Here is a 26,569-nt window from a genome sequence, read left to right as displayed (position 1 = left end):
TGATAAGGGATCACATTTGCATATCCCCCTCCCATAAATAATCATTTTTGGGTTATTATCATATGTTTTGCATATTCATGAAAGCAAACACGCTAAAAACTGGTCTTGGAAGCAGAGTTGAAAGAAGGATCAAGTCCAGTGTGTATTCTTAAAGCAGACTGTATGACTGCTGTCATCTATGCGTCCCTGACAAATAGTTTCCTTGCCTTCATCTTTGCACTTATGGAATTTTGAAAGTGTATCTTCAGGTAGTTTCCGGAACATAAAGATAAGTACGGAGTTGCTTAGTTTTTAGATGCAGTTCTGTTTGAAAACAGGTAAGGAAGGAGAGGCATCAACAGGTGGCCCACCAGATATTAGGGAGCAGATGTGGCAAGGAGCAGCTGTCCCCCACAGCGCCACCTAACACTGTGTCCCTTCAGGGGACAGGGAATCAGATTTCTTTCAGCATTTCTTATATTCATGCCTTTGCTTACAGCGGTGCAGACTAAGAGCCACCTGATATTACAGCTACCATTAGAAGAATTGAACATGTCATTTACTCACCAATAACGATGAAGCTGCCATCCGACTGTTTGGATTTAGTGATCGAGGCAGCGAGTAGCTTGTCTTCAGCTGTTGTCTAAAAGAAGCAAACACATCTGAGTCAGGCTGTAGAACAGATAGACGATTGGCAACTAGTTTTTACTCTAGCACAGAGGGTATGACCAAATCCTACTTGAAAATGACTGAAAAAGGTGGTAGCAATATGCAAACTCATGAGGATTAGTTAAACTGGATTTCTCTAAGAGAACCTGGATATGATGAACCTATTTCAGCACTAGCCTCTAGGTGAATACTTCTGGATGACATGTTTCTCTAACATGCTGGTCCAGTTCAATACAGCCCTGTTTAAAGCAGGTTCGCTGTGACCTGTGACCCTCATCAGGACAAACTGATTTGTGCGAGTAGAGAAAGCTCTTCATTAAGATCATTTTGCTTGTTGACTGTTTATAGCCTTCTTCGTTCCCTTCCCTTGTGTTGCTGATCACTACTTTACCAGATCCGTCACACATAGCAGTAATTGCGAAAGGTGGAATTTCTCACCCCATATTGTTTAAAGTGGGAATACTGTAGGACTGCTTTCTTTGTTAGACTGAGTCACAGGAGATAACTCCTCCATCTTCTCCAGTCTCACCTGCAATTTACTGATCATTTTGTTTCAAAGAAGCACATTCAATTAGAAGAAGCTTCATTAAACAATTGTATGTTCTATTTTTTGTTAATTTGGACAAATTACCTTCGATATCACATGTTTTTAAAAATACAGTTTTTAGAATTACTTCAATATCCTGATCTAGTGCACAGGGACATCTTTTCCTTGACAGCCGATCATGTCAGAGAGCAGACTACTCTGGTTGGTGTGCAACATGAAGCCTGTGGACCTGGCCTTATCTCATGTATTGTGGTTTCCCTCTTATCTTCCACTCAGAGATCCTGTGTCTGTCTAACTTTACTCAAAGGTCAGCCGTCACATAAACACTTTTCCCTTTTAGCGTGACACAAGTGTGGGCTAGCACACACGCAGTGCAGTGGGTGGTGCAGTGATAGCAGATAGCTTGTTGTGGCGGGTGTTTCCTGTTACACTGCCACTCTTTCCTAAGGCATCAACGCCTGCAATGAAAACCAAGACTTTGTACACTAGCAGCAGGTAGAGCAACCAGAGAACAAGCACGCACACAGCACAGGCTGGTTACTCACATGGCTGGGCAGCACTTCCACTGTGGTGTTGTAGAATTGATCCCCCATTGCCTTGCTGTTTCCACTACGAAACACGTAGCTACAGTACAAACACACATGTATTTATTTACTGGTAACTCTGTATTTTTATTGCATCATAGTTGCAGGAATCCAAACAGGAAACAGAGAGATACCTGCCTTCACTTCTTGGAGCACATCCTTTATGTGGCAGGTGAGACAAACTTAAAGACAGACAACCCAAAAACCTGAAGTCTCCATAAACACATAAAAAGAGCCACAGAACTAGGAAGATTGAGCTGACAGAGTAGCTAACCGAGCAACCATGTTTGAAGAAATCAACATTTTTTGAGGTGTTTAGCAGAGAAAATCATTTTGTGTGACATCTTTATGTTTGGAGACTTCATTGTAATTTTGATTGATCATTTTTACTGATGCATGCTTGTGTAAACAAACAGCAGACTAGTCACCTTACAGCATGCTGACAAACTCTGGCCTTCATGACTACAAACTGAATAAAGGAACTGAAGTCTAATTTACTCAGTAGAATAGCCGTTAGCACGGCCCGTGAAGAGCACAGCACTGCTAATGCAGCTCCTTGTCACTTGTCCCTTAGTCCCTTCCTGCTTAATGTTCATTCAGAGGACAACAGGAAGGGTCTCTCAGCTAAATCCAGACTCAACTCTGTAAGTGGAGGGATGCTGCATTGGTCTCACTAGATGTGACAGATACTGATCAGTTCCTGAATCCCAATGCATCCATACATCTCGCTGTGCTAGCAACATAGGATTTGTCCTCCTGCAACACTGTTTCCATATATGGTCGGGAGGAGCGCTGTCATTATTCCAATTAAAATGAGATTTAAAAAAATTTGTTTTTGTTAATTTATGAACTTGACTGCATTTATTACCCACTAAAAGCTTTTTTTTTTTTAACAATCACAGCATATTTTCATGCATACGACTAACAAAGATGGACAATAGTACAGCTAGAACAGGGGTGTCCAAAGTGCGGCCCTGGGCCTATTTGGGGCTCTCTGAATGATTTTGAGTGGCCCTTGATCACAGTTCAATAATAGCCTAAATTTGATTTGACACCTCAGAAGATTGATGCAGACAGATATTAAAAAAATGTTAGGGTGCAATCTTTACTGATGCCTTTCTAAAAAGAAACACACAAATCAAAACCTTCTTAAGATGGAAAATGTAAGTTGCAACACAAACTATTTATCTCTTATCAGCCGTGTGTTTGCTTGTAATTTAATAAATAGTAAATAGGGCCACAAACATCCAGTTAGTTTTTTACTAAAAAGCAGAACTGGGCACACCCATTTATTAAACTTGGCAAAATAAAGCCATATCCTATTCTTGTTGCTGAAAAGACACACACAAAACAATCTAGAAAAAGTTGATCAACCTAAAAAAGTTAGGATATTGTTTGCTGTTTTTTCTTTTCAGTGGGCAAACCTTAAAATATCGCATGCTTAGCTTATTGTTGAGCAGGTAAAAATGAAATAGTTTATGCAATTTCAATAAAACATAATAACAATTAAACTTTTGTGGCCCCCAAAAACTTTCAACTTGACATTTTTGCCCCCCATGGCAAAACATTTGGACACCACTGAGCTAGAAGAAGACTGGGCTGGGTGCTGCAGCTCTCTCTCTGTCATGTGACCTGCTCTGGATGCTGTAGTAAGATATCCAGACAGCTGTGTCTAGAAGACGGAGCTATAACTTATGTATGATGTATCAGACTGGGACTCTCAATAGGAAAATGCATATTCTTCTACAACTTGAGTCAGTATTGGAGACAATAAAGTCTTTACCCTGACCTCCTAACAAACAACAGTGGCCTAAACAATATCAAGACTGTTAACTGCTGCCAGTTGCTCAATAAGCTCAGCTATGAAGCACACAGGGAACAAGATGTAAACCAAGCCTAAAACATTTTACTATAGATTCCAGAGCTCAATAGTGCAAAAGGATTTTACTGACTGAACCTACAAAAACAGAAGCTTTTTAAACTCTGCTTCCAAGACCAGTTTAGAGCTGAATTGCAAAAGGGCAGAAAATATTGTCTACTAACACTTTATCAGATGCAGCATATTCGTAGGCTTTTGTTCACTGCCCCATTGGCTCTTAAGCCAATACCAAGGCTGGTCAAAAGGCCCCTCCAAGAACTGAAGTCTGGAACTGTAGCGAAGCACTTACACCTTCATCCCAATCCATCCAGGGTTTATTCCAAGATGTTCTTGAGATACTGCATCCATGAGAGTAGGGTAAAGTGAACAATAACAAGAACATCATAAAAAACCCAAGCACAACTGACCCAGATATGTGGATGGGCTGTGGGAAGCTGATGAGGATGTAGTCACCCTGGACCGGTGATAATGCCCACATGAAGTCATCTCCTTTGTAAAGCCTGTCCAGGCTGTGCTCCTGGTAGTGTTTCATGCTGCTGCTCACCTCTGCAGGTGGGTTACTGTGAGCCTGAAACAAGTTCTGCTTCTCAAAGTCCTTGTCCTGCAGGGGAAGAGAAAGAGGACAGAATAAGATGCACATTAATGTAATACAAGAAGCCAATCAGCTTCATTCTCCCTGTTACACAACAATCAAGACCTTCAGGTTAGGTAATTCCTTTTGCCATGTCCTGGATGAACAGTAATCTACATCAACACATTGCCTTGCACTCTGAGAAGAAAAGACCCCAGAATGGTGTGGCAGTGTGTGTGTTTTAGACTGGGAAAATGGATCATTTAAAAAAAAAGGGACATATGTCCTCTATGGTCTGTCTTTGTTGTTCCCACCTTTCTATCACCTTGAGTGCAGCCATGACTCTCTCCTCAGGTGGTTTCACAACCATTCACACCTACAAATATGACCACGACACCTCACATGTTGCCTCATTAGAACCAAGCAACTCCCAGGGTGGACAGTGGGTGAGTAGCTATGAAACATATTTAAGAAACAAGAGAAGAAGTTGAGTTGTCTTCTATTTCAGCACATAGGATCGTCATGTCCTGGATGACTGAGAATCTTCACCAACATTTTACCTTAAAATAGCTGTGCAGAAACAAACTACAGCAATGTTGGGACATAAGCATTTACTTTGACAGAAGAGACGGGTAAAGTCAGACACACTTAACTAAGGAGAGTAATGACTTCCAAAAATAGTTCTACAAGCTACTGAATCATAGGGTGTAGTTAGTTTTTTCCAAACAAAGCTTATGTATTTTGACTTTATCTAATAGATATTGTCAGTGTGGAATCAGGTGTGTGTTTTTGTTCTCTAGAGGGTCGATTCAAACGTTTTTGCAGTTATTAATACTGTTCTCTTCAAAATCCTGTTAAACCTATATGAAACTGAATTCACTACAAAGACAAGATATTTAATGTTCAAATTGATACACTTTTTACACAAATATTCACTCATTTTAAATTTGATGCTTCCAACATCTCCCAACAAAGCTGGACAGGACTATGTCTACCACGTTTACCTTGCTTACATCACCTTTCCTTTTAACAACACTCAATAAGTGTTTAAGAACTGAGGAGTAATTGTTGAAGCTTCGTAGGTGGAATTCTTTTTCATTCTTGTTTGATGAATAACTTCAGTTGCTCAACAGTCCAGGGTCTCCGTTGTTGTATTTTGTGCTTTGTAATGCTTCACACATTTTTAATGGTAGACAGGTCTGGACTGCAGGCAGGCCAGTCTAGTACCAGCACTCTTTTACTACGAAACCACGCTGTTGGAACACATGCAGAATGTGGCTTCACATTGTCTTCCTGAAATAAATAGAGACGTCCCTGAAAAACACGTTGCTTGGATGGCAGCAGATGTTGCTCCAAAACCTGTATGTACCTTTCAGCATTAATGGTGCCTTCACAGATGTGCAGGTTACCCATGCCATGGGCACTGTCACACCTCCATCTCCATACCATCACAGATGCTGGCTTTTGAACCTTGCACGGATACAATCTACATAGTCCTTTTCCTCTCTGGCACAGAGGACACGACGTCAATGATTTCCAAAACCAATATGAAGTGTGGACTCATCAGACCACAGCACATATTTCCCCTTTGCATCAGTCCATCACAGATGAGTTTGGGTCCAGAGCAGCCAGCAGCGTTTCTGGGTGTTGTTGATATAAGGCTTTGCATGGAAGAGTTTTAACTTGCACTTATAGATGTAGAGATGAACTGTGTTAACTGACAATGGTTTTCTGAAGGGTTCCTGAGCCCACGAGGTAATATCTGTTACAGAATGATGTCACTTTTTATGTAGTGCTTCCTGAGGGGTCGAAGGTCACAGTTATTCAATGTTGGCTTTCGGCCATGCCACTTATCAGAATCAGAATCAACTTTATTGCCAGGTGCGTACATACAAACAAGGAATTTGACTCCGGTACACTTTGTTCTTTTGTTCTGTTTTTGTATTACAGAATATACATATTTACAATATATACATATCTAATAAAAAAGGTGCATTTGCAACATCTGTATGCTGTTGTTTTGTTCTCTATTGAATGTTCATACGAGAAACAGCCTGGGGGAAGAAACTGTCTCTGTGGCGGCTGGTTTTAGTAAACAGTGCTCTGTAGCGGCCGCCTGAAGGTAAAACTCTAAACAGTTTATGTGCAGGGTGTGTGGGGTCTGCAGAGATTTCTCCAGATTCTTTGAAAGTTTTGATGAAACGTTCTTCTTAAACTCTTGGACTATTTGCTCACCCAGTTATTCACAAAGTAGTGAAGCTCTCCCCATCCTTGCTTGTCAATGACTGAGCCTTTCAGAGATGCTCCTTTATACCCAATCATGACACTAACCTGTTTCCTGTTAACCTCTTCACCTGTGAGATGTTCCAAACAGGTGTTTGTTGAGCATTCCTCACCTTTCCCAGGCTTTTGTTGGAACGTGTTGCAAGCATCAAATTCAAAATGAGTGAATATTTGCAAAACAACAATAAAGTTTATCAGTTTGAACATTAACTATATTGTCTTTGTTGTGTATTCAGTTGCATATAGGTTGAACAGGTCTTCACCAAACTAAAGAAAGACTGTGGGACTTTCCGTAGTTTTCCAAGATTTCCTGCTTCACTTAGACTAAACATATTAATCTAAATTTCATTATGGAGGCATAATGACAACAAAGAATCTTGAACCTTGAATCGATCAGCCATCCCATCATAATCATTGACAAGTCAGCTGATTAACATTGCTCATCCTCCAGCAGCTCAACGTTGTGCATCCACATTGTTCTTTACGCTGTACCTAAATATTTTGTGGACCAATCATATTCCCTCTCTATGGTAACAACAACCCACCACCCTCACCACCCCCAATTCATCCACCCTGTGCCCTTTCTCCACCACCTCTGGTGAAATTTAGAATAATATCATGAAAGAAAGGATAAAAAGAAACAATCTCAGCTGTCCTTGTATATGTGGTTCGTACAGAAGGAACCAGCCTTTCTCTGTTCTTCCTACCAGGGTCATCTTGTAAATTACTCCATTTAAACAAACCTTTATCCTCACAGACTTTTGTTCTCTTTGAGGTTATTCAGGATTTTTATTTTGCTATATATTCGAGACATCTTGTTTTGAGAAATAAGTATAATTTTTATTTCCCTCCTCATCACTAACTCAAGTGTTCATGTAGAAATATCCATAGCAGTAGAAACCAGGAATCTTACACAGTTGACTGGAAAATGGTCAGGAAGGGTTCACCATTAACTATTCATTTCTGCCTTTCTATTTAAATTTGATCAAGTAAGTAAGTAAGTAAATGTTTATGTATATAGCACCTTTCACAGACATTAAAGGTCACAAGGTGCCTTACAGAAGTGCACAATTATACATTTAGATAAAACAATAAAGGCACAAAAAATGTAACAAAAACCATCACTATGAGGGTAGTGGTAAATATAATAGTCACAAGCCTATAGTAGCATAACTACATCCAACGCACTGCAACTGTTAAAAATATTTGCAAAAGAGATAGGTTTTAAGTTTGCTCTTAAAAACTTCCACAGAATCAAGAGAACGTAATGAGAGCGGGAGATCGTTCCAAAGCTTTGGCGCAACGGCCTGGAAGGAACGATCTCCTCTAGTCTTAAAACGGGTGTAATGGACCTTAAGAAGATTCTGATCCAGTGACCTTAGCCTTCGAGAAGGGATATACGGACACAACAGGGCTCTAATGTATCGGGGAGCCTGACCATGGAGAACTTTAAAAGTCAGAACCAGGATTTTGAAATTAAAGCGAAAAACCACTGGAAGCCAATGGAGATATTTTAAAATCATGCCACAATCAGTGAAACACTTCCTTGCAGCAATCACTAAATCTGGGATCCTGATAATCTCTCCAACTCTCTGATATTGGCTCCATATGCATACCTTTTATCTTGGATCAGAAGTGCACCCACCTTCAAATGTTGTAGTTTTCCAGGCAAAGAAGAATGAAGGCCAACATGCTGGAAGAGCGAGGGCTTATATCTCTTCTTCAGCATTGCCTTCTGATAATCACAGTGTTTCTGCAGAAGATCAAAAAAAAAAAATCACTGAGATTCACTGAAATGACAGCAAAGATCACAGCATGAATATGATTATGCTAATATACCACATGCAGCAGCTAAGCATGAAATTAAAAGCCGCCAATAGGCTGAGTAATTTTATATGATCTGATGTTATACCTGATGGAGTCCATAGAGTTGGATAGGGATCAGTTAGAGTGAGCAAATCAACTTATCTAAATAATTCTCCTTTTAAATCTAGATTATTTATGATGTAAATGGACTGAACTTATATAGCGCCTTTCCACTCATACAGACTCAAAGCACTTTACACTAGAGCCACATTCACCCAATCGCACTCACTAACACTCACACATTCATACTTGAGGTAACGTGAGGCAACTTGAGATTAAGAGCCTTGCCACAGTCGCCTATAACACTATGTCTCAAATGTGCGACATCAGGGAACATCTAAATGTACATCTTCTAGTTATTTTCAATGCAGTAAATATTGGTTATAACACTATAATATGCCCACAGTGCCATTTATTGACTAACACTATTTAGTACTGCAAGCTCTGGATTTCTGTTAAATTGAATGAATTCATAAAAAATATAATGAATGGCCAACAGCATCCAGAACAATATATCAGAAAATGTTGACCATTAAAGATTAAATGGCTGCAAGATGTTGATGTTGATATGTAGGAAATGAAACTGCGATGGATTTCTGACTTCACACTGATGGGACAGTTATCTTTTAAACTCTGAAAACAATTTGAGAACTATTAAATTATTTAATCTTCAGGGTTATTTGTGTCTTGACACAACAGACTTACATTATCTTTCTCTGGGTTGCAAACCTTCACCCACAAAATGTGATCCAGCAACCAGTCGATAGGTTTGTCTTTGTGAAACATGAGGAAGAACTCTGCTATCATTGGTAGGTCGCTGGTCTTAAACATCTTACCTGGAAGACAAACAAATATCTTACCCCCCAAAGACAGGACACTAAAGCAAAAACCAAGCTTCCTGCTGCGAGGCTGTGCAGAAAACACAAACACACCTATAAATCCAAGCTGGGAGAATTCCAGATAGAGCCATTCGGTAGAAGCTGGCTCCATAGCGAATGCCTTCATGTCACTGTAGTAACCAGTCTTTGCAAAGACATCGTCTTCTAACTGGAAAACACATACGGACATTTTCACAAAAAAATCTAAGTACGGGATTAGGAAAATAATGAACTGTAGAAGGACGCTTGACAGCAAGACTCTCCATATGATCAGGTACTTTCAGAGCTGCCTCCATCCCTTGGTTAATAAGGATTTTAACTCAGCTAGATAAAAAAAAACCAAAATAGCATCATATCAGCTTGTGATACAGGTATGCACACAGGGTCCAGGTGGTACGTGACCTCCCCTTCCCACTACTGCAGGGTGCACACAACTTTTCTGACACCACTAGCAGGTGGCCTTACTCCAGTCATGGTGAGACTCAGTCAAAGAAAACAGAAAACTGGCCTGCTGTTCTTGAGGAGCAACCAGTGCTTTTAAAAGGTGTGTTTGACCAATGAGTATTCCTACCTGGGATTTTAGTGTGTTTCATGTAGGGGACACTGTGTAAGTAGTGAAAATCTGGCATTACCTGAATATAGTATCTTCCTTTGTCTTGAGCATACAGCATGAGGAAGCTGTAGTCCAGATTCTGCTTAGTTCGCCATCTAAACAAAACACATTAATTACACATTTATGTCCTTGTGTGCCTGTGACCCAGACTACAGGAGAAACCCCAGCTTTCTAACTTTCTACTCAAACACAGGAACATGTACAGTACAGATCAAATGTTTGGACACACCTCATTCAAAGAGTTGTCTTTATTTTCATGACTATTAATATTGTAGCTTCACACTGAAGGCATCAAAACTATGAATTAACACATGTGGAATTATATACTGAACAAAAAAGTGTGAAACAACTGAAAATATGTCTTATATTCTAGGTTCTTCAAAGTAGCCACCTTTTGCTTTGATTACTGCTCTGCACACTCTTGGTATTCTGTTGATGAGCTTCAAGAGATAGTCACCTGAAATGGTTTTCCAACAGTCTTGAAGGAGTTCCCAGAGATGTTTAGCACTTGTTGGCCCTTTTGCCTTCACAGGACAATGACTCCAAACACACCTCCAGGCTGTGTAAGGGCTATTTGACCAAGAAGGAAAGTGATGGGGTGCTGCACCAGATGACCTGGCCTCCACAGTCACCGGACCTGAACCCCATCGAGATGGTTTGGGGTGAGCTGGACCGCAGAGTGAAGGCAAAAGGGCCAACAAGTGCTAAGCATCTCTGGGAACTCCTTCAAGACTGTTGGAAAACCATTTCAGGTGACTACCTCTTGAAGCTCATCAACAGAATGCCAAGAGTGTGCAGAGCAGTAATCAAAGGAAAAGGTGGCTACTTTGAAGAACCTAGAATATAAGACATATTTTCAGTTGTTTCACACTTTTTTGTTCAGTATATAATTCCACATGTGTTAATTCATAGTTTTCATGCCTTCAGTGTGAAGCTACAATATTCATAGTCATGAAAATAAAGAAAACTCTTTGAATGAGAAGGTGTGTCCAAACTTTTGGTCTGTACTGTATGATCAGCAGCTATGTCAATCAGAGGTATGCAGCAGAGAAGGAAGTGATTTAATTTGACACCGATCTTCCCCAGCTGCTCAGCTGAAGGCAGTGACAATAACGAAGCAGCAGAGAAAATAAGACACAGCGCTCTGTGAGCAGACCACGGCTTAAACATGCCCTGTAAGTGGGATTCAGGATGTTACATGGGTGTGTTTGATTAGATCAACTAATTCAAAAAGACGATTTAAAAAAATAATGGAAGTGGACAGACATGAATGATTTTAGTAATAAAACTCATCTCTTCAATCCGACAGATAAAGAGATGGCAATTTTGTCCCTGGTTTTAAAATCCAGCACCTTAAACCTGAAACCATAAACTTCTCAATAACCACAATTCAAATCTGGAAAGGTTCCAGAAACAGATCTGTCTAGAACCAGAAATGTTCCTCAGCAGGGAAAACATCATGTTCCTCTAAGCATTTAGTCATACAGAAACACTGCTGATCAATCTGTGCATACCATTCATGTTAATGATTCTAAAACAGTAAAACATTAATGCATGACGTTTCCAGACAAAAACACAACTGCATTACTCAGATAAGCACCTTGATACAACTGTACTCAGAGGGAATTAACTGAAATTCATCACCTGCCAGGAATATGTTTTGTTTTTGTGCTATACTGGGTGTGGTTCAGGAAGCAGTAAAGCTCATTGCCTTAGCTTAACCAGAGCAAGAAGCTCTATTCTAGATTCTTATTTTAAGAACAGTACAGATGAATATGCATACAGATTGTGACACACACTTTACTCTGTCCTTGGAGTCTCCAAATGTCTCTTTGATGATGCTGAAGTTGGGGTAGTAATACTGCGAAGGGGAGACCACCTCCAGTAAGCCCGACTGCACCTCTTTAGAGAAACTACGGAGAAGGAGAGGATTAACAACGACAAAAGGAAACAGGAATCAGGCTTTAATGGCTTTTATCATATGACAGACCAATGTAGTGCTTTATTGTGAAGTGGAAAGAAAAAGGTTGGCTGTGTTTTTCTACATATTGTGGAAATAAAAATAAAAATCTATGAAAAGTGAGGTGTGTTTGTGTATTCAGCCCCCCAGTTACCGTGGCAACTCTCTGAGATATGCATCTTGACTAGTCATCTTTGCAAGGCAGCTGAAGCTCAGTCAGACTGGATGGAGAACATCTGTCAACATTTATATACTCACGCCAAATTCTCAACTGGACTTAAGACTGAACTTTGACTAGGCCATTGCCTAAACAACAGATATGCTTTGATTTAAATCATTTCCTTCTATCACTGGGTGTATGTTTAGCGTTGTAGTCCTGCTGGAAGGTGACCCTCCTCCCCAGTCTCAGGTCTTCTGCTGCCTCCGACAGGTTTTCTTCCAGGATTCTCCTGTATTGAGCTGCTTCCATCTACTCATCAACTCTGACTAGCTTCCCTGTCCCCACAGCACGATGTCAACACTGCTATTTTCCTCCATTGGAAGGTGTGTTCAGGGTGATGAGCAATGTTAGCATGTTGCCATATGTAGTGTTTTACAAAAAAGGTTTGATTTGGTGTCTTGTGACCAGAACCCTTAATAACCTAACCCTGCTTTAAACCTCTCCAGAGCTTTACCCCAGATCTGTGCTGTGCTCCTTGGTCTTCATGGTTCTATTTGTTCTCTAAGGTTCTCTAACCAACCTCTAAATTCTTTACATTTTGGGGGATCTGAGTCATAGAAGTCAGATACATATACAGTCATATTCAATAAATTGTAATATATGTTCCAATGAGGTTTGTTTGTCACATTAAGAGTATTTTTTTGAAAACAGCCCACATTTCTGTATTAAAAAGTTTTTTTATTGGTCTGATGAATATTCGAATCTTAAATGTCATGTTTTCATCATTATTAACAGAAATAAAGGCTTGAAAACATCAGTGTGCATAATCTATATAATGTTTCACTGAATGAGCTAAATTACTGAAATAAATGAACTTTTCAACAATATTCTAATTTATTGAATAGGTCTGCACAAGCTACATGTTTCAGATATATATATATATATATATATAAATCATCTTTGTGTTGGCCTGTCACATAAAATCCCAATAAAAGGGTGTGCTGATAATGTGAAAAAGTTTAAGAGGTGTGGATACTTTCACACTGTACTGTAAATCACCTCAGATTAGCACCTTTTAAACTCCTGCTCCATGACGACTGATCGGATTTACCCAACACATTTGTTAGAAACACATGTAATGTGATAGCAATGCAGCTAGTTTTTGTTCAGCCGGCCCTCAGGCAGCAATGATATTTTGTAAAAAGGAGTGCTTTGTAACAATAATCTATGTAACTTTCACTTTCCAAATTTACGTCAGGGTGTTTCTTTTATTGCCATATGTGGAAATATTTGGCACCAAACTCGCTAAGTGGATTTTATTAACACATTACTTACAGTAGTAGATATCATTCTTGTTTATACACATCTGGGTAGCAGCTTAGTTATTATAGTTAGCTTAGTTCAGATGAAGAAAAATCAAAAACATTCAGACATCGTAGTTGCTAGAGGCAACACTAATGTAACCAGAGACAATTTACTTTATTTTTAAGAGCTGGCCCAGTTCTGTTGGTTTGAGTGTGATGTAGTTGTCTTATTTGTCAAACAAAACATTACATAACTTAAAACCAGTGATGCTGAGGCAATAAAAGACACTCATTTAACAGTGATTTACAATGAATGTGCCTCACGGGAGGCGATTAGAAGTCACTCACTTCTTCGAGAGATTCTGTACAATGCTGTTCACATAGTCTAAATCCGTCTAAATTAACAAAGGGAGAGAAAGGAGAAGGTCAGTGATGTTAATTTATGAAAGAGCAACAATAGACATTTCATACTGAATGTTTCCTCAGGAAGGAACAAGGCAAGGATCTCCTATTGTGTGAGACAGGCTTGTTGTGCTGGTTAGAGTACATAGAACAGGTGCCAGTAATGTTCAAACATGAGGAACACTCTACAATAAAAATATGCACAGTGAACAATGGCTCAGACATAAAAACTGGCTTAACGTGTTGGATCAGGAGGAGTGTCTGTCCCTCCCTCTGCCATGCCATGCCATGCCCAATCAGAGTGTAGCTGCATGCTGGAACTTTAATGAGATGTCAGAGGTTGGTGTTTTCTACAGATGTGTAGAGCACAGAGGAACACAGATCTGCCCGTCTAATAAACCAGCGTGATACTCTAGAATTTATATACTGTGTTTCATTCCAAAAAGCAGAATGATAATATGCATGATGAGCACACATAATTCCATCTAATTAGAGATTTAGACAAAATTTACATTTTTAAACCCCAAATCAACTCTGTTTTGCAGATGCACTGCATACATTGGGGCCTTAAGGGTGCTATCTTTATTTTACTGTGCAAACTTTGACCTCTTCATGTGAATTTGTTTAATTCTGCAATATTTGACCTAAAATGGTCTTAATGCTGCCCTCTTTGGGTTGGACAGTGGTTACAGTGGTGCAGTTGAATTTCTCTGTTGGTTACAAACGATACATCTTGACATGTCTACGTCACAGCCCCTTGGTTCTGGTATAAAACCATCTCACTCAGACACGTCCCGAGTCAGCAAGTCAGAAGGTGGAATTGCGAGCATTCATCGTAGTGTTTATCAGGTTAGCATTTTCTTACCCTATTAGTGAGCATTTTAATGTAGGTACTTAGATGATTTAGCCATTTGTTGTAAACGGAAAATGGACCGAACTTATACAACACTTTTCCAGTCATACAGACCACTCAAAGTGCTTTACACCAGAGCCACTTTCACTCAATCGCACTCACTAACACTCACATATTCATACACCAACAAGGCAACTTGAGGTTAAGTGCCTTGCCCAGGGGCACATCAACATATGGCAGGATGTGCCATATGGAATCGTACCCACAACCTTCTGATTGCAAGACGACTACTCTTCCTACAGAGCCACAGTCGCTCGTTGCGAGACACCCACAACAAACGTTCTCTACAGAGGACGGGGAGCTGCAGTTACCACAGGTGAAGCTGTTAAAGAGAATCGGTTTTTATGCTTTATACTTTTAATCGTGTGCTTTACTTGAGATAATATACATCTATATGTCAACTTTCTGAACGTTTGTTACTGCTTTGAATGTTAGCCCATGCTAGCAATGATGCTGCTAACATCACTTTACCACTCAGAATCTGGACCCATTCTGTCCTCCACTGCTTTGGCAGCGCTGGCTTAAGCCATCACTGAGTCAGCGCCTTGAGTCAGCGGCTCGAACTGATAAGCCTCAGGCCCGCTGGGCTCCATAAAGCCTCCCTCAGCCTCCAGGGTTATGTTTTTACATCGGGTTTAGTTTCACTTTAAATTCAGTAGCTAATATTATTACAACTTTATTCATCAATATGTTAAATCTTTTTAGCAGCAGCAGGAATAATTATTGTTCATCAGTTTTAAATAAAACTATTTAGATCGGATTTGACCTTTTTTTAACTAAAATGTTTGTATAAATACCAAGATACTATGAAATTGGTCTATTTGTACTCAAGGTTATCAAACCCCAAAAATCTCAGAACTCATCTGGACATCTAAAAACTCTGTCAGTCAAACAATGTAGTGTTATCATCCAAGTAGCAAAAACAAAAAGTCTATTTGTTTAGCATCAATATGAATAAAAAGCTGTAACCTCAGCAACAAAGATGATGATGAGGAGATCCTTGCTTTCTGAGGAGGTCAGGCCTGAGAGCAGGGAGCTCAGAGTGCTGGTCAGGTAACTCTGCTTCTCACGCTTCACTGTAGGAATGCCCAGCACCATGGTCACTGTGGGAGGACACACACACAGACACACACACTGAAAGAAAACAACACTGAATGACAACCAATGGCAGTCAGTCTGCCTACATTATCATTACCTAGTGGATGCCACATGGCTTATTCTCATACAACTCTCACCTTTATGCAACATACCTGGCTTGACAGTTACTGTAGGGCATCCAAAGTTCATAAAGGTAGCTCCATTTGGTTTCTTAGCATCACAAAAATTGAATTCAATTCAGTTTTATTTATATAGCGCCAATTCACAACACATATTGTCTCCAGGCACTTTACAAAGTCAATTCAATCGAATCAAACAGATCCCAAGTCAGCTAGATCCATTCCAATTAATCTTAACTATCAAACAGTGCAGTCGGATTCAGTTTATTATACAAATTGGTTACAAAGTTTGTCTAACCCAGCAGATTGCATCGAGTCAGTGACTTGTAGCATTCACTCCTGGATGAGCATGTAGAGACAGTGGACAGTCGCTGGCTTTGACTTTGCAGCAATCCCTCATACTGAGTGTTGGACCACTTGTTTGCTGAATATTGGACCATTTGCACGTTGCTGGACGCCACCAGGCCTTCTGGTGTTTTCAGCCATTTTGTATCCAGGACAGTCCGTTACTACAAATCCCATCGGCCACTGCGGCTGATATGACGGGGCGTCCCAAGTCTGACATCACAGGAGATTATAAAGGAAGGTGACCCCTTTAAAGAACGCTTTTCAGCTGGAGATCGGACCAGCAACTGAAGCGCATCATTTCTGGAGAAGAGTCCCAAGTGGATTTCATTTATTCTCCTTCGTTGGCCAACGAAAAATTCATGAGAGAGGTTTCTGGAATAAGAGGGCCAGAAATTTCACTTTGCCGATCGAAGACGAGAGTTAACACGTAAACGAACAACCACGGAGTTTCAAGAGGACGCAACTTTCCCTTCTTGTTTTGTTCCAGTCGACTCCTGATGGTCAGATCATATTTTCCCCTTTCGCCAATGAGGCCAGAGGACGAAGATTGACCGCCCTTCCTGAAGTTAACTGTGGACGCACAGTAACTTCCAACTCCCCCCCCACCCCTTCTTGATAAATATTAATTAATCAATAATCATAATTCCAACATGAGCATGCATGTAGCAACAATGGAGAGGAAAAACTCCCTTTTAACAGGAAGAAACCTCCAGCAGAACCAGAACCAGGCTCAGTGTGAGCGGCCATCTGCCACGACCGACTGGGGATTTGGGAGAATATTAGGCCAACTATCATACTCTACTTTAAATCAGTTCAAAACAAATATGAAGGCTGGATCATCAGAAACAAAGACCTCCTGATATATATGACTTTATAAGGTTGTAAGGATGCATGTTATATCTTGTGAGGAAGGATGTGTTAGTGTGTGTGCTCCATACCTCCGCTGCGTCCCTTCCCCAGCGCTACATGAGGTACCAGGCTGTTTGGATGCTCTCTGAGGTGGGGCATGTACAGATGAATGTTGGCCTGATGTAATGGCTGCCTGCTCAGATCATCACTTGGCTGCTTTACTGTTATAGTTGAACACAATGACATAATAAATAAAAGATAAATATTTGTGAAATTTAACAATATTACCCAAAAAGACACTAAAATGAGCAAGAAAGTAACAAAGAGATTTAACCTTCACCACTTACATAAGCTGGTGAAATTGCAAAAATCCAAGCAACTCCTTAAAGACAATTAGATATTTATTCAAACAAATCTGTTTGAATAAATATCTCAAACAAAATGACTGAATGTTTTCTTTGCTCAAAACGTCTTTATCCATACAAGGTTTTTAAATCATCTAAAGTCGGATTGGGTCATCACTTTGTTTTTAAAGTGTCGCCTTGTAAAAGCTCATTATAAGCTGTAGAACGATCCAAAATTTCTAGCAGTTTCCCACAGATTTTCTGCTGATGACCAATGTCACTGTGATCTCAAACATAATGTCTCTATCATTCTAAAAGCAGAATGGAGGCAAAGCTTCCAGTTCCCACGCTCCTTTAATGTGACACCAGCCCTGACTACAGAATCAGACGACATAACTTTCTGTTTTCAACACCGAATACACACTAGATTTCATTCCCAAAGCAGATTTTATTTTAACGTGGATCGATCCTTCTGAATTTATTTGTTTTATTTGGTGCTTTGTCTGAGTTACCTAACCAGGCGTTACAAAACAAACATGCATTGGTATCTATGAAATAGAAGATGTATGAAGATAAGCAAATAGAAAAACAAATGCCATCATACAGGGAAACCTGAGAACTGTTTTACATAAAACCTAGACAGCTGGACCTGTTGGTTGAAGCCCAATTCATAACTCTGGCACTCCCTGCAAGCAGGAAGACACACTAATGCCCCTTTTCCATGAGCTCCACTCAGCCCGTTTTGTGACCGTTTCCATTACTGGCTTTTTTGGGACCTGCTCATCAGCAGGTCCCATTGGGACTGAGCAGGGCCGGAATGTGATGTGAACAGACTGATTGGCCATGCTGTGGTCAGCCGTATGCCAGCAACATGAGAAAGTGTTCGCCAAGGTAGCAGAGAGAATGACAAGTCATGGATTTTACAGCACACCACAGTGCCGAGAAAAGCTCAAAGAACTCAAGCGTGACAACAGAAATATCAAAGACCAGAATGTAAGAACACTGTAAGAAAATGCTTAAACACCAGTTCTGATTAAACAATTTAAGGCCCTAGAGAGACTCTGGGAACAGTCAGGTTACTGTGTGATGATGGCCTGTGACTGATTTAAATGCTGTGAAATGGACCAGGTTTTTCTTTGGTCAATACAAAAAGGTTTATTTTGGTACAACATTAGTAAGTCTACTTACTTACGATAGTTATGGCTACTTGCATACAGTCCTCATGGATGAAAAGCCTAAATACGAGGTAGACCTTAGTGAAATGGATTATTTTGTTTCAACGTGTCACTGAACTGCTTATGGTGATCGTTCAACGCAAATCTAAGACCAAACATCTTAAACCTGAGAAACGAAACATTTTCAAGCCAACAGAACAAGGGAACAAAGAATGGAGCCAGAACTTTGCATGGGGGATATGAGTAAAGAGTTTGAATGTAGAGCAGAATAACTGCTGAGAAAGAGATGCCCTGCTCTTCCCCACAAAGGGATATGACAACTATGCTATGGCTACTTGTCAAAACTATGTAAAGCTAAATTGATCCAAACCTTTAGTGACACTCCTTTGCTTTTAGAAGTGAGTTACATAACTGAGAATCACACCTTTTTCTAGTTCATCTCACTGTAAGGCTCTCTCTCTAAGGTGTCTTTAGTCCTCGACCATTTCATTCTCAGCCTTTTGTTCTATAGCATAATGGTGTTTTTCTATTAGAAACTTTTCTGCAGACCTACAGCTCAATATATTGCGACATTATCGTCATCGCAATATCACCGCATGCAATATTCACATCCCAAAGGACTGCCTGGAGTGCAATATGTGTTGACACATACAGGGTTTGGACAATGAAACTGAAACACCTGGTTTTAGACCACAATAATTTATTAGTATGGTGTAGGACCTCCTTTTGCGGCCAATACAGCGTCAATTCGTCTTGGGAATGACATATACAAGTCCTGCACAGTGGTCAGAGGGATTTTAAGCCATTCTTCTTGCAGGATAGTGGCCAGGTCACTACGTGATACTGGTGGAGGAAAACGTTTCCTGACTCGCTCCTACAAAACACCCCAAAGTGGCTCAATAATATTTAGATCTGGTGACTGTGCAGGCCATGGGAGATGTTCAACTTCACTTTCATGTTCATCAAACCAATCTTTCACCAGTCTTGCTGTGTGTATTGGTGCATTGTCATCCTGATACACAGCACCGCCTTCAGGATACAATGTTTGAACCATTGGATGCACATGGTCCTCAAGAATGGTTCGGTAGTCCTTGGCAGTGACGCGCCCATCTAGCACAAGTATTGGGCCAAGGGATTGCCATGATATGGCAGCCCAAACCATCACTGATCCACCCCCATGCTTCACTCTGGGCATGCAACAGTCTGGGTGGTACGCTTCTTTGGGGCTTCTCCACACCGTAACTCTCCCGGATGTGGGGAAAACAGTAAAGGTGGACTCATCAGAGAACAATACATGTTTCACATTGTCCACAGCCCAAGATTTGCGCTCCTTGCACCATTGAAACCGATGTTTGGCATTGGCATGAGTGACCAAAGGTTTGGCTATAGCAGCCCGGCCGTGTATATTGACCCTGTGGAGCTCCCGACGGACAGTTCTGGTGGAAACAGGAGAGTTGAGGTCCACAGTTAATCCTGTTGGATGTGGTTTGTCCTTCTTGGTGGTATGCTGACATTACCCTGGATACCGTGGCTCTTGATACATCACAAAGACTTGCTGTCTTGGTCACAGATGCGCCAGCAAGACGTGCACCAACAATTTGTCCTCTTTTGAACTCTGGTATGTCACCCATAATGTTGTGTGCATTTCAATATTTTGAGCAAAACTGTGCTCTTACCCTGCTAATTGAACCTTCACACTCTGCTCTTACTGGTGCAATGTGCAATCAATGAAGACTGGCTACCAGGCTGGTCCAATTTAGCCTTGAAACCTCCCACACTAAAATGACAGGTGTTTCAGTTTCATTGTCCAACCCCTGTATATATTTAAGGTGTTATGAACTTTCATTTTCCATGCTAATGTAATATTTAGCCTGGTCAGGCTGAATGCTCCATTACCCACCCATGGAGCTGCTAGAGTTGCTGCAGGACGTGTTGCTCAAGAGATGGCTGACGTTGGCAGTTCGTGTCATGTTCCCCAGCTGTTCCAGGACGATGTGGAGATCCTTGCTGACCTTTCCTCCCAGCTCTTCAACCTCCAACAGTCTCTTGTGCAGCATCTGCAGGTCTGGTGTGGCAGGAATAAGTGATCCTGTTTGATGTAATTTATAGTGATTCTCCTTACTATATGTTTATAAATTCTGTTCTTAATCCAGACAAACAAGGCTGCCCCTTGAGTAAGAACAATATAACAGAACTGTTAATGCTACCATAGCTACATTGCTGTAGAGACAGTATTTGCTCTCTGTTTTCCAGTTTTTGCTTCAGAGTCAAACTGAAACTACAATGTTTTAGATCATTAAACTACTTTTAATATTTGACAAAGATAAACAGTGTAAATACAAAATACGATTTTCAAATGATTCATTTCAATTAAGGGACAAACAAATGCAGAAAGGGGGTAAAACATTTTTCCAGCACTGTATTATTCTATTTATTCATTAATACCTTTAGAGAGAAATAAAGAATCAAATAAACCCCAGGGTTAGCATTCTCTTCAATTACATTTAAATGATTGATTTCTCATTTCTACTTTGTTTCTATCAGTCTACATAATAGGACTTATAAAAACACATTACAATGTTTCAAGGCATAGACTAAAAGAGCTTAACTAAACAAATAAAACTAATGTATTACTCTTGGAGGTTATTAAATGAGGACCATGTTAAAAGTGTGGCACAAAGTATGGAGATATCTGGGATTAGTGGTGGATTGAAGGTGAATACAAAAGCTGTTGTTTTCAGCCAATGGGGCTCTGATTAGGTTAGGCAAGCAGCCTGTTTTAATTAAAAATAGATATATTAAAAGTCTGACATTCATATTGCACAGCTGTAGAGGTATGTGCCACTGTGGGAAGTAACAAAATTCAAATTGTTTAAACATAAAGTCAGTGTGGTTGACTTACAAGTTTCTTTCTATCGGTTGGAAGCGTTCAGGGTACATTCCTTACGACTAAATGCCACTCTGATATCTGTTCACATGTATGTTCATTAGTTCATTGACAGAAAAGGTGAGAAAACTGCATGGCCAGAAGAAATGTACCATTTCAATAGCTGCTATAGGGCGTTTTATGATGAGTTATTCTGTCAAACTTCTAGCCACACGTCATTCCCAGCATTATTTAGATTTCCTGAGCCAGACATGCTTCTGGAGTTATGTTAATGTGATCAGATCTGTGAGGAGAATGATGGCATCCACCTGTTCAGTGGCTGAACTGGGGAAGCAGAGACAGGAGCTGATCGGCTAGGGTGGGAAAATAAATAGTCAAACCAACCAGAATACAAGGCTGTTATGAAATAACGATCATTAATGAATGAGCTTTTAGTGGCCCTAAAGGAGAAGCCTTCCAGGTATTGCAGGGGCAACACATTTTAAATTCCAACAACTACTGTAGCAAGCCTCAAAATTACAATAATCCGCTTCATTTAAAATATTTCCCCATCACACTAAACCGAGCTGTAGAACAACAGAAACAAAAAAAGTTTCTTTGGTTTTTAACAGCTGTTTTAATTTGCTTGTTTTGGACCTACCTCCATCACCTGGAAAGGATTTTATCCACGAAAGCGACAGAAAACACGCGACCCCCAACAAACACCCAACTCGAAGGGGATAACACCTCATCTCATTTCTCACTGGGAGAACTTCCTCTCAGCTACCGTGTGCCTGCTCTCCGTAGCTTCCCATGGAAAACAGGTGTACAGGTGAATTACACAGTTTTTTTTTACAAGAACGTTACTGGCTGCTCACAGCTCAGCTACGTCAGGAAGATGAAGACACACCTGCACCATAGAGCGCAGGTGTAGGCTAAACGTTGGCACATAATCGTGTCAGAACTGTCACTACCATCCAGACATGGAAGTGTCATCTGTGGTACACTGCGACATCTGCTGGTTGAGAAGACAATACAAAGAAGCAGACTGGCTGCGGTGGTGTAGCACAGCGAAGATTAACGTCCTAATTCATGACATCCAGTGGTTTAACAAAAACAGGATTATTTTAGCCTGGAACACACAAAAATCATAAACGTTTTACACGTACACAGCTAATGTGTGTCTTCATAGTCCGTGATGTCGGCAGTGCTCCTTTAAGGGGATGTAGCTCAGTGGTAGAGCGCATGCTTTGCATGTATGAGGCCCCGGGTTCAATCCCCGGCATCTCCATAGGAAGTTCCTTTTTCCCCCCAACCCCCACATACACGCACAGTGAGTATTACGGTAGTACGGAGCCCGCGAGGGGACATGGGGGAATTTTTTTCTTTTGCACCCCACGCAATACGTTTGCTTTCGCTCGCAAAAGTTGTTAATCACCTTGAGAAAGCTGTGCATTTTGGAACAGCAGCACATTTGGCAAACGGCTCACAAAACAAACAGCACTGATATGGCATTGATATGGTTTATTTGTCATATGCAGGTTAACATCCAGTCAAAAATGCGATTAAATGCTTAAGATAAGAAGAACCGTTCAACTCTATAAAAACAAAAGTGGCGAGATAAAAAAGTACACATGATGCAGCAGTAATAAGCAAATAAAGTGTCAAAGATGTGCTTTCGTGCAATATTATTGTCCAGAGTTCAGCAGTTTGACAGCATGTAGATAATAACTGTCTTTAAGTCTGATTGAAGATCCTTTTATTTAAGGCCGATTTCAAAATAAAACTCAATGAATCTCAAAAACGGGTGTCCAGTATTGCGAGATAATGCAAAGACTATTGTGTGAGAACGCAAAAAGTATAGCGTGGGAACGCAAAAGTATAGCGTGGGAACGCAAAAGTATAGCGTGGGAACGCAAAAGTATTCCCCCATGTCCCCTCGCAGGCTCCGTAGAGTATAGACCAAATGTAGTCCATGTCATTTAAGTAATATTGATAGTCTTTTTGTTAAGGGGTGGGAATTCAAAAGTAAATGAACAGCAAACAAACAGTAGAACCCGAATGTTGTCTGTATTATTAAAAATGTTTTTATTGGTCTGAGGTAACCTAATCTTAAATGTCATGTTTTCATTAGCTGTACGAGGAAAATCATCATAACTAAAGATAAAGGCTTGAAAACATCCGTCTGTGAATAATATATAATGTGTTTCACTTAGTGAATTGAGTAAATGAAATAAATGAACTTTTCAATAACATTCTAGTTGATTAAATGGGTCTATATATATTGCAGTATCTACTAATGTGATTATCAATGTCGGTAGTTTTTTCATTGAATACATCAACACACTTCTGTGTGTTATGCCACATTTTTAGAGATAGAGATCAGCTGGGTCCTTATTCACAAAGAATCCTAATGCTAAAAGTAGCTCCTAGTGACGTCATTCTTAGAAAAATTGTAGAATTTCTCGAATTCTACGATTTTTCATAGAATTTTACCTCGGAAAGCACCTTAGACCTTAAGAAAGCTCCTAAAGGTGAACAAGTGTTAAGAGTAGTGAGGAGGACTTTTAGTGATCCTCGGAGTGTCTTAAGCAGAGAAGATGGTGGAAAGACCAAGAGAAAGGAGAGATATTCTCCATAAAGTGGTTGTTTGGGAGGATCCAAGATGGCAGAGTGAACAGACGTGAACTGCAGGTTCCAGTATTAAATGTTTTATTTTGTCCTTATATATGAGTTTTTTGTGCATTTTACAACGTGAAATATTTTTGCATAAACAAATAACTACCTGAGGTCAGAGGAAAGTAGTTGTTGGACCACTTGTTTGCTGAATATTGGACCATTTGCACGTTGCTGGACGCCACCAGGCCTCCTGGCGTTTTCGGCCATTTTGTCCTAGTCGACTTTGATGGTCAGATCATATTTTCCCCTTTCGCCAAGGAGGCCAGAGGACGAAGATTGACCGCTTTTCCTGAAGTTAACTGTGGACGCACAGTAACTTCCAACTTTCACCCCATTCTCTCTCAACTCTGCTCAGAAAGAAGGCTTCAACAAAGTAAAACACATCCTTTTATTAATTTTATTTCTTTGTTAGGAATAGCCGGGCAGGGTAGAGGAGATTTTTAGTGCAGTTGGAGTCTAATGTGTGTTCGGAATTGTATGTGCATGCCATTGTTTTGAAACTCGCTGGTACTTCTCGAGAACGCCGTGTCTCGCAAGTGTGTCTTTACCATGCAAACACCTGTGCGCAGGTGCGCTGTGTAACTGGACTGTTATAATAACCTCATGGTGAAATTCACCATTTTCTTTGTCTTCAACCTCACTGCTTATTAGTTTGCCGCCAAAAGTTTTATGACTCTTTGTCTGCTCAGCCCGCGCAGAGTTGGGGGAGGTTTTATGACTGAGTATAACTGAGTTACAGTTGGAGCCACTTCCACTCACCACCACATCCCTTTGTCATATTATCATTTTTGCCATAACTGCTGGTTGGTTCCAGACACACCCACAGCTGTTTTGCTTTATGTTTGTTTAGTTAGATATTTTACCGCTTTTGTGTAGAACTTTGCATGTTGGATTAGGTGAGCATTATTAAATCGGAAGAACGGATTGTATCAGGGATGTGATTTAATAAATGTTCACATAGATAAACAGAAGGCGCTTCTGTGTTTATTTTGTGCAAGAGTGATTCGTCAGTCAAGATAAGGTTAAAAGTTCCACACGTTATGGCAGAAACCGTCGATTAAACAGTGACATCTTTGGTAATAGTTATTAATTATTACTGAGTATTTAACGGTTGTAAATATCAAAGGCATTGAGCCACAATTACAACACCAGAAGACATCTCTGGTCTTGATTCATAAATGAGGATTTTGGTTAAGAAATTAATTTAGTCAAATTATGATTTTTAATTATAATTATTGATAAAGATTAATCAACCAATAATCATAATTTTAACATAGTTTTCGTTTTAGAGTTGAAGAGATCGTGTACTAGATATCCAAGATGGCTGACCACAATTGCTTTAGTTTGTCCGTTCCCATGCTGAATGAAGAAAATGTTATTGAGGAAACTGAAAGTGATGATATGTCCCAAAAAGAAAAATCTAATAATCTGGACCACACGCCTGTGAAAGCACGAACGGCAAGCAGAAAAAAAGACATATCGGCTGAGAGCACGATGGATTCTGTTTTGAAAGCGATGTTTGAGCTAATGGGAAAGATGGATCGACAGACTGAGAAGTTGGATGCCCAAACAGATCTTCTGAGAAAGTTTGAGCCGATGATTGAAACTAACACTGAAGTTATAATGATCAACAGGCAAGAAATCGCAATTGCAAAAGGTGTAAGAGCTCGAGGTGAAAACATTTTGGAATAAGCCATATAAGCGTGGTTAGAATTTGAGGCTGAACTGGCTGCCTGAAAAAGATGGAGAAGACACCAAAGAAATTGTGATCGGGATTCTAACCAGAGTGGTGCCCTTGTCTGTAGAGAAGCATCGAGAGGCTGTAGACATGGTGCATCGCCTGGGCATTAAAGGGATAGCGGTGACCAACAACAACTGCCCGCGTTCAATTATCATTTAGTTTGCGCTGAGAACGGTCAAGGATGCAGTTTCGATGAGATCCAGAGAGGCTCTGGTCTGTAACGAGAAAAAAAGATTACATCAAAAAAGATCGAGAAGCACGAGTCATGTTGTACCTGTTGGTACAAGAAGCACAGAAAAAAGGCCTTAGAACCTACTTGATGGAAGGGTATGCAATGATAAGGATAGACTCACCAAAATAGGCTAAAGATCACCTGCAGCTATCTTTCCATAGTGACTGAACTCTACAAAGTAAAATACACTGTATTAGTTGTGTTAGAAAGGGCACAAATTGTCTCACTCCTGCATATCGGATGGTTCTAGCACTTTACCTTTGTTCTCAGGTATATTATCTTTAATCTCATTAAAAGCTAGGGGGCTTAGAAATATTGTCAAGTGTAAAGTTTTTTTTTGTTTGTTTTTTAAGGAGTAAAAAGCAAATTGTGTTTTCCACAAGAGACCCACACATTAGCAACATTAATGGTCATTGGTTGATAGTAGTAGCTGAAATAAATGTTGAAAAATATATTTTGACCTGTGTAAATGGGTATACTGAAAAAGTAAAAAACTAAGTGTAACTCACA

General features: G+C 40.2%; 1 protein-coding gene and 1 non-coding gene across 4 annotated transcripts in view; one reads left to right on the top strand and one right to left on the bottom strand.

Annotated features, from left to right (window-relative positions):
• Positions 1-22,692, bottom strand: part of zgc:154054 (Alpha-1,3-mannosyl-glycoprotein 4-beta-N-acetylglucosaminyltransferase B-like) — a 29,085-nt gene extending 6,393 nt beyond the window's left edge. Inside the window, exons 1-13 of one of the 3 annotated variants that reach the window (XM_047352697.1) lie at positions 22,577-22,692; positions 20,442-20,606; positions 17,112-17,243; positions 15,578-15,711; positions 13,642-13,688; positions 11,669-11,782; positions 9,889-9,964; positions 9,311-9,425; positions 9,084-9,214; positions 8,158-8,265; positions 4,066-4,259; positions 1,741-1,819; positions 547-622 (exon numbers count right to left, since the gene is read on the bottom strand). In XM_047352697.1, coding sequence (XP_047208653.1) covers positions 547-622; positions 1,741-1,819; positions 4,066-4,259; positions 8,158-8,265; positions 9,084-9,214; positions 9,311-9,425; positions 9,889-9,964; positions 11,669-11,782; positions 13,642-13,688; positions 15,578-15,711; positions 17,112-17,243; positions 20,442-20,598 — 1,363 coding nt within the window. In that variant the 5' untranslated portion in view covers positions 20,599-20,606; positions 22,577-22,692. Of the gene's footprint in view, positions 1-546; positions 623-1,740; positions 1,820-4,065; positions 4,260-8,157; positions 8,266-9,083; positions 9,215-9,310; positions 9,426-9,888; positions 9,965-11,668; positions 11,783-13,641; positions 13,689-15,577; positions 15,712-17,111; positions 17,244-20,441; positions 20,631-22,068; positions 22,536-22,576 lie in introns of those variants that run through there. The other 2 variants (XM_047352695.1, XM_047352696.1) reach the window with 2 other exon arrangements.
• trnaa-ugc lies at positions 22,627-22,698 on the top strand. The gene has a single exon. It is a non-coding gene; the product is annotated as a tRNA-Ala (tRNA).
• Positions 22,699-26,569: the final 3,871 nt, after the last annotated feature.

Source organism: Girardinichthys multiradiatus, chromosome 23 (genome assembly GCF_021462225.1).
Source record: "Girardinichthys multiradiatus isolate DD_20200921_A chromosome 23, DD_fGirMul_XY1, whole genome shotgun sequence".
In the NCBI taxonomy this organism is placed as follows: Eukaryota; Metazoa; Chordata; class Actinopteri; order Cyprinodontiformes; family Goodeidae; genus Girardinichthys; species Girardinichthys multiradiatus.
Note: the sequence above shows the minus strand (reverse complement) of the source record. Positions and strands in the feature narration are given on the sequence as shown.